The sequence below is a fragment of the Pteropus vampyrus genome, unplaced genomic scaffold (genome assembly GCF_000151845.1).
Source record: "Pteropus vampyrus isolate Shadow unplaced genomic scaffold, Pvam_2.0 Scaffold112, whole genome shotgun sequence".
Lineage (NCBI taxonomy): Eukaryota > Metazoa > Chordata > Mammalia > Chiroptera > Pteropodidae > Pteropus > Pteropus vampyrus.
In genome coordinates, this window is record NW_011888893.1 from 78405 (window position 1) to 86381 (window position 7977).

At 47.1% G+C, this 7977-nt stretch overlaps 1 protein-coding gene and 1 pseudogene across 1 annotated transcript in view; one reads left to right on the forward strand and one right to left on the reverse strand.

Annotated features, from left to right (window-relative positions):
• Positions 1 to 2844, forward strand: part of ARHGEF5 (Rho guanine nucleotide exchange factor 5) — a 21295-nt gene extending 18451 nt beyond the window's left edge. The window contains exons 13-15 of the mRNA XM_023533818.1: positions 101 to 171; positions 1726 to 1830; positions 2554 to 2844. Of these exons, the coding sequence (XP_023389586.1) occupies positions 101 to 171; positions 1726 to 1830; positions 2554 to 2711 (334 nt within the window). The 3' untranslated portion in view covers positions 2712 to 2844. The remainder of the gene's footprint in view (positions 1 to 100; positions 172 to 1725; positions 1831 to 2553) is intronic.
• Positions 2845 to 4131: 1287 nt separating this feature from the next.
• LOC111743382 lies at positions 4132 to 4247 on the reverse strand (annotated as a pseudogene).
• Positions 4248 to 7977: the final 3730 nt, after the last annotated feature.

Genomic DNA, 7977 nt, shown 5'->3' on the forward strand with positions numbered 1-7977 from the left:
TCCTTGCCCTCCTCCGCCCCTTGACCTACATAACCCGCCTCCTCGCCCCCTCCCACCCCCCGAACCGCAGTCGAAGGAGTGACCCTGCTTTGTTTCTCAGAAGTGAAAAGCTCCGATGGATCTCGGCCCTGGCCATGCCGCGAGAGGAGCTGGACCTTCTGGAATGTTGCGGTGAGTGAGGAAGAGAAGACGGCAGGGTCGAGGGCTGGGGGACAATCCGGGGGGCTTCCACTTACCGCTTCTGTCCAGAAGTCCAGGGCGGGAGACTGGCCGCTGGAGCCCGAGCACCTGAGTTGCATCCGCTTCCGGCTTCTCATTCCCATGGCAGTGCCTCCCACTCCCCGTCTACTCCTACCTTGGACAATAGTTGGGTCTTTTTCAATGTTTGTCTCCTTAAGTCTATCCTGCTATTATTTGGCCCAGACTTTACGTACATGAAGACCTCAGGAAATGGGAGAAAGTAGGGCTGGAGTGGGAGTCACAGGAGGACAGCGACACGGTGGATTTGTCTTGGGCACACCCCCTCCTGTATCGAGTGACCTGAGACCACTGCCCTCAGCCCAGGCTTCTGGGTGCTCCTGGGTGGCCACAGACACCCACACGTCGTGAATGTGTCTGCGTCCATGCTCCTTGTCTTAGAATTTATGGGTCTCCTATAAGCCTCGCAGTTGTCCTCCAGCAAGGATTCCCTAATTCATATCCAGAACGGAACTGAATTCAAAGGAAGACTGGCCTCTAATGACTCGAAAGCACAAACAAATGCAAGGAAGCTTGGAAGAGGAGGTAGAGAGCCAGGCCGGAAGCTGAGTTAACTTGTTCCCGGAGGGGTCCATCTGCCGGGCGTAAGCTCCCGGGGCGGTAAGGAAGGCTCGTTCTTCCTCCCCGCTTCTCTGGCCTTGTGAACGGCAGAGGAGGATGAGCTTTTTAAAAGCGCGGATGATGGAGCAGAGTTCTGTTTGTTTTCCGAGGAAGCCAGTTCGGCGGTGAGGCAGAAGGAGCAGCAAGGCCGTGTGGGACGGAACGCCCGTGGTCAGGAGGGCTCTGAGGCTTTTTAATCTCAGCTTCAAAACCGTGGGAATTTCCTGAGTCACAAAAGCATAGAAATATAGGAAATGCAGAATTTCCTCAATCTTCTGGATCAACCCAGTCATTTGGAGATGAGGAAACTGAAGCTAAAGGAGATTAAGTGCCTTCTTAGCTCATACCTGGAACCCCACTGGTCAGGTCTCTCCTCGTCCCACCTCCGGTGCTGTGAAGAACATGAGGAATGAGTCACAGACTCATTTCGCAATTTAGTTGAAGAGCCAGAACATATACACGAAGCAATTAGATAAGGGCAAATGGTTTGGACCGGGCAATCAGTTTTAAAGGAGTTGAGAATCCACTGAGGACTAAAGGCCCAGAGAGGGTCTCAGAGGGAAGATGGGTCTTGTGTATTTGTAATAGTGAGTCGTTAAATGTGGTCACAGTGTGTTTTTCAATTCATCTTTCCCGGAGAAAAAGAATTTTTGATTCATTTCAGTGCTGGTATTTCTATGTCCTTGTCAACCATTTTGTTCCCCAGTAGAAGATGAAGACTTCCAGTTGTCTCTTTTGTCTGTAACTTTCAAAAGCCCAAACTTCCACTAGCCCAAGTCCTCCCCGCTTCCTCCTGCAATTTCTCCTCCGTGTTCCAGCCACTTACTTGCCTTTCTTAACCTCTCTTCACACTCTTCTCTTCCAAAGACTCCCCACAAGTTCAGTGCCTTCGAGCCTACAAACCCCGAGAGAATGACGAGTTGGCTCTAGAGAAGGCGGACGTGGTGATGGTGACTCAGCAAAGCAGCGATGGTAAGAGAGAGACTCTCGGAAGAGCAGGCGGGGCGCTGGGGTGGTGCGTGGCAGGTGGCTGACCAGTTAGTGTCCCAGGGCTGCTGTAACAAAGCGCCACGAGCTGGTGGCTTAAAGCAATAGAAATTTATTCTCACGGTTTCAGGGGCCAGAAGTCCAAAATCAAAGTGTCAGCAGGACCATGCTTCCTCTGAAACTCCTGGGGAGGTCCCTTCTGCCTCTTCCAGCTTGTGGTAGCTCCAGGTGTGACTTGGCTTGGGGCAGCATTACTCTAATCTCTACCTGTCTTGTGTGTGTGTGTGTGTGTGTGTGTGTGTGTGTGTGTGTGTGTGTGTGTGTCCAGAGTTCTCCTTTTTTATAAGGATACTATCTATATTGGATTAGTGGCCCGTTTTACTCAAGTATGACCTTATCTTAACTTTACTGATTACATCTGCAGTAACCCTATTCCCAAATGAGGTCATATTCTGAGAAACTTGGGGTTAGCCCTCCATATATTTTGTGAGAACACAGTTCAACTCGTAAGAGCGGAGGTCGCTCAGGAGCAGGCAGTTGCAGACCCCGCTGGACCTGGAACAGCCAGGGTTGGTGTGACAGAGGCTGGGTTTCCCATGCCGAGGGCTCTGCAGTCCCTTCAGCCTTACGGTTCTGGGAAGGTGGTCCAGGGGAAATTACTGTGAGTGTGTCTGTGGTAATTCTTCCCCCGCTCCCCCGTGCCCCTAGGCTGGCTGGAGGGCGTGAGACTCTCCGATGGCGAGCGAGGCTGGTTCCCTGTGCAGCAGGTGGAGTTCATCTCCAATGCAGAGGTTCGTGCGCAGAACCTGAAGGAAGCCCAGCGAGTGAAGACCGCCAAGCTACAGCTGGTGGAACGGCAGACCTAGCTCTTCTCTGGGAGGAATCCCCTGAGCGTGAGGACAGGATGTCCTTAGAGAGGTCTGGCCCTGTGACTCTGCAAGAGGCCTTCCGCGGACCAAGAACTACACCTCGTGAGAGCCCCAGGACCAAAGCCAGCTACCGGTTGCTGTCCTAGCCCTCCCTTTTTGTGTTTGCGTTTGGTCGGGGGGGGTTGAGGGACTTTGCACTGGCTCTGGAAACATTTTCTCATATGAAAAGGGACCCTTGGGGCCCACACCAAGGAACTTGACTTCTGCTGCCATACAGCCCTTACACATTCTCTGCTTTGGAGCACAGATTCAGAGCTAACCGGTCTCCATCGTGGCCATGTGTTAAGCAGAATCTGACTTCCACTGCAAGGAGATGTCTAAGAGAGAGTAATAGATACATCTGATGGGAGGGTCGGCCTGGTGACCTCTAAGTAGCTTCCCGCCCCAAAGGTTTTCCGTAATTATTGGTACGAGGTCCGTGCATGCATTCCTGGGATCCGTTAGTGGCAACGTGAGGGTAACATGCTCTCACTCTAATAAACTTGGCACTTCTCCGAGTGTTTTCTCCTCAGACTTTTAAGTGCTGAACAAGTCCAGAACACGGAGTTCCATGAGGCTCTTAAAGTGTTCGATTTAGGTGTGTGAAAGACCAAGACGGCCCCTGGGTTATGGCGGCTGTCGACTCTCGCTTTATGACTTCCAAGAGTTTGGGCAGTTTTCTCTGCTCGTTATGGCATCAGAGGTTGTATGCGAAATTAGAAGGGATTGACGGGTGATGAAAATCCCATTCAAACTTTCTTTTTCATTGAACGCATAAGTTAAGGCACAGGCTGGGTGGATGTGGGAATCCTACCCGGACCATTCATGATTTCACGTTTTGACTTGGATTATTGTGAACGTATTGTCTTCCCAGCTATTTCATCCTTTGTGAAAAGCAGCATGGGGTCATGGAAAGAGTCCTAGGATCCAAGTCAGGGGACACAGTACCCCAGTTACCACACTGCCATGACTCAGCCTGCCCATGTCTCAGTTTCCTTAAGTATAAAATGCAAGATTGGACCACATAACCGCCAGAGTCCCATGCAGCTCGGCAGTGCGCTCGCCAGTCTCCTGGCAGAGCATCCCTCTTCTCGTTATGTTTCACGCAAACCCTCGTGCAGCAGCAGCGCGGCTGTCCGCTAAGCTGGCTCATTAGAGCCTTCCCGGGCCATTCCACTCCTGTTTTATCCTTAGGGGGGCTCAAAAGTAAAATTGCATTGCAGCTTTCTACAAAGGTAAGAAGAATACTACAGGCTTTGTCCTACATCCAGCGAATGGTGATAGGACGGGATAGTATCACTTTCGGTAACGCGGTTTTCAGTTCATCCTAAAATGTAAGTTGGCTTGCTTAATTTATTTAGTTTATTTTTTTTATTTATGCCTGCAGCACCTGGCCTTCCTAGGTGGTCTCCCATCCAAGTACTAACCAGACCCGACCCTGCTTAGCTTCTGAGATCAGACATTGGGTTTGTTCAGGGTGGCATGGCCGTAGACCATGGACTGTGGCTCCACTGGGGTGCAAACCCAGGACCTTCTGTATGTAAAGCAGATGTGCTAAGTGCTACACTATGGAACCACGTCCGGCTTGCTTAATTTTTAGAACAGTTCTCACTATCATAATTAAGATGGCTAATGTTAATTTATTCTAAATAGGTTGACAATACTAAACAAGCTAACATGAGATGGTTTTGGAAAAATTCCTTTGAGGTTTTTCACCATTTTCGTAAAGCCAGCTTTTTATTATTAATATATGATACATTAATATGTATATATTACATGTAAACTAGCAACTGGTTTTTCTTAACAGGGATACCAATAATTATAATCCAAATTATTTATTCAAGCCAGTATTTAAATACTGGCCATATGGCTGAAACAGAGCTATATCCAATCTTATATTTTTTAGGAAGTTTTCCCAGAGAGGTAAAATAAATTCTGAATGATAGAAGTGCAAATAATTATTTTGGTTGAATGACTGCTCTTTTGCTTGAAGTTGCTGAGGCTTTCTGAGCACCTCTGAAGCTGACTTCTGTAAGGCTAAAATTGTCTTAAGAGATTTAATATGCCTATTTGATCTCAGAAGCTAAGCAGGGTTGGGCCTGGTTAGTACTTGGATGGGAGACCGCCTAGGAAGACCAGGTGCTGTAGGCATAAAAAATAAAAAATAAGGGACTGTAAGCTGACAAGGTCTTTGCAATCTGTGAGATCAACCAAGGGTTGCCTCACCTAAAATACATATATGTAATTTAATATGTATTCATTTAATTGGATTATTCTCATCTAATCAGGGAAATCAAAAGATATTTGGCTGTCTTTAGGTCCTTGGTTTTAAAGACAAAAACCAAAAATCGAACAAATAAAACCTAGATTTGAGTAATCTCTCCTCAGCTGAATTACTAAATTTTCTATACTTTGGGTTTCAGATCATTGGGTGCAGGTCCACTTATTGTCCCTTCCTTCTGCAGATTTCTAGAATTTGACTCAATTTATAATTTAATCCTGACTGACATCATTGTTTTAGAAACACAGCAATTTCTTATGAGATTTTATTAAAACAACCATTAATCAACACTTTTTGGACAGAACTGCATTTGAGGCATATACAGATATACAGGATTTTGTTGGTTTTTTAAGCAAAACCATGCACAGGGTTAGTGGCTTCAGGAGACGTCAACGACAGCCCTAGAGACCCTTTTCCGAAATGTGACATGCTCTGAGCTTAAAATCCTTAGATACGTGCTGAACGATTATCTTCGTGCACTTGACATTGAATTTTTATCACTTTTACCTACTCACACAGCTTAGGAAACTGTTCCTTAGAGTTCGTTTTCACCATCAACTTTTCACTTAGGGTTAACTATGATCTTAACGATTTTTATCATGCATGACATGCTCCGTCGCTGTCATTTAAAATGATTTCAGTAAGATCAGCCTACGTGTTAGTATCTGGAAGGCTTACGCTTTGAGATGTACTTATTTTCCCTAATTTCGTTTTCCATCTCTTAACTTCTATATCCATGATACAAGATAAAGTGGATTTTGGCCCTACGATGACTGATCTTTTTTTAATTGGCCTTTGGCAGAGAAGTTGTTTAAAAGTCTGAAAATCTAAAGAAATTAAATTCACTGCCCTCCCCCTCTTTCTGGACCCATTTCCTTCTGGGCCCCGTGTTGCTCTACCCATAATAGTTTGTGCTTTGAATGAGACCAAATTGGAAATCCAGTATGTTGATACAGTGGCCCTTTATAGACACGAACATTCTTCACCCAGCCAAGACAGGTCACTGAGATTTGTGCATGTTTGTACGTGGTTTTCAATCCTCTACATAAATACCTTGGTGGTGGCAATTTGGCTCTATCACTAACGCAATTCACTGACCCTCTAGCCACAATTGCTATGAACATGACTCGGGAGATGCCTGTCGTTTAATGTGCTCTTATAACTCTTAAGCTGTGTGGAGGGGCCGAAGGTTACAAGTGAATGAGCTCAGGAGAAACCGATTGCCTGAATCAGTCATGATTCAAATGTACCGCGAACATTCTCTCTGCTTAATAGTTTTCAACCCACTTCTTCCCATCCGCCCATTTTAAATGACAGTTACGTTGCAGAAATTTCTCCAGCCTCTTCCTGGGAAGAGGATCAGGCAAAGCATCCATTCAGTCTGCAGAATCCCGTAAAGACATTGCAAAAAATGAGGCTGCAGTCCCCAGGAAGACACAGGGAGTGCGGGTGAGTGGATGCTTCAATATTTATTCTTTCTGGGCGGGGTGGACAGGGCAAGAGTGGAGAAGGGAGCTGGGTCAGAGCTGAGTCGTGCGCCGGAAACTTTCTCCATGCTGGGGAGGACGCTCCCAGGGAGTGACTACGGGTCCTGCTGCTTGGAGCGTGAGTCACGGGCCTGAGGGCAGAGCCCGCCGCAGGAGAGGCTGGGTCTGGCCCAGGAGTTCCCTAGGAGCAAGGAGAGCAGATAAGGATTTTCCTGGCAGTTATCTGCATGTTTCAGAGAGGCAATTACCTCTGAACAGTGCGGCTGGAAATCCAGGAGAGCGGAGTCGAGTCAGTTTGCCGCGCCGAGATCGGGGTTCCAAGTCTGCTCCCGGACCAGGGGCTGCGGCCGCCGGGGAGAAAGCGCAGCTAAGAGTGACAGACTGTGGGGTGTGGTAGAGTCCACAAGTCTAACACGAGAGACTTGCTGTCACAGAAGCAGACGGTCAGGTTGAAGAGGAAAATCAGGAGGCAAAGAAAGAATGGACACTCGGATGGGACAAATCCAGCCAGTTCGAGGGTGTTTTCTTACTGAGATCAGCTTGTGCTGGGGTGTTGGAGTTGACAGAACCCTAAGGATCTTTGTTTCTGACACCCTCATTTGTCACCATGGAGCCTGGAGAGGGGAGATGGTGAGCCTAATGTCTCACAGCCGGTTAGTTATAAACCACAGATTGGAACAGTCTGGTGTTCACCTGTAGGATTTAAGCAGATGATCTGTTGAGTTTGTGCTGTAAGGTTGAAGGTGACTTGTCATGAATTTCAAGGATTGAGTCAACAGAATATGGATAGGCAGATTATTTTTGAGAGAGTGGGAGGAGCAGGTAGTGACACTTGTGGAATTAATAAACAAGTTTTGGTGATAGCATTGAGCTCGGCCAGGTGACAGACTGGAAACAAAGATAAGGTGTGGTTTTCACAGCCATCTGTCATCCTTACACAGCAGGGCCTCAAACGACTGGAGAAGGGAGGTGCGGGGAGAGACAGAGGTGGCTGTTTAGCTTTAGGGGACGAGAGGACTGAAGGATCATGACTAGAAGGTGAAATTTACGCAGAGAGTACTAGGCTTTCTCCTTGAAACAAAACAACGCTGGCATTAACAAATAAAAGGGGGAAGAAAGATAGAGGAATTTTGCAGTTGGGAAAAAAGGAAAATGAATATATAAAATTTATTTTTAAAACTTTTGACATAGTCCTTTAACTTTGTGCTGGGAACATTTTTTTTTTTTTTTGGTGCACTGAGTATGCGAAAGTATCTGATTTCACCAATTCAAATAATTGTTATAGGAAGTAACAGAAAAGTCAAGCCAAAATAAATAATGGTCAGGAAGATGAAATGAAGAAGTGGGCAAAACGGAATGCTTGGGAACAGGGAATGCTCGTTGTTGTTGACGGCTCAGAAGGGGCCTCAGTCCTGGAAGGCGACTGGGGCAAGGGTGCCAGGTGGGGGCGGGGGGG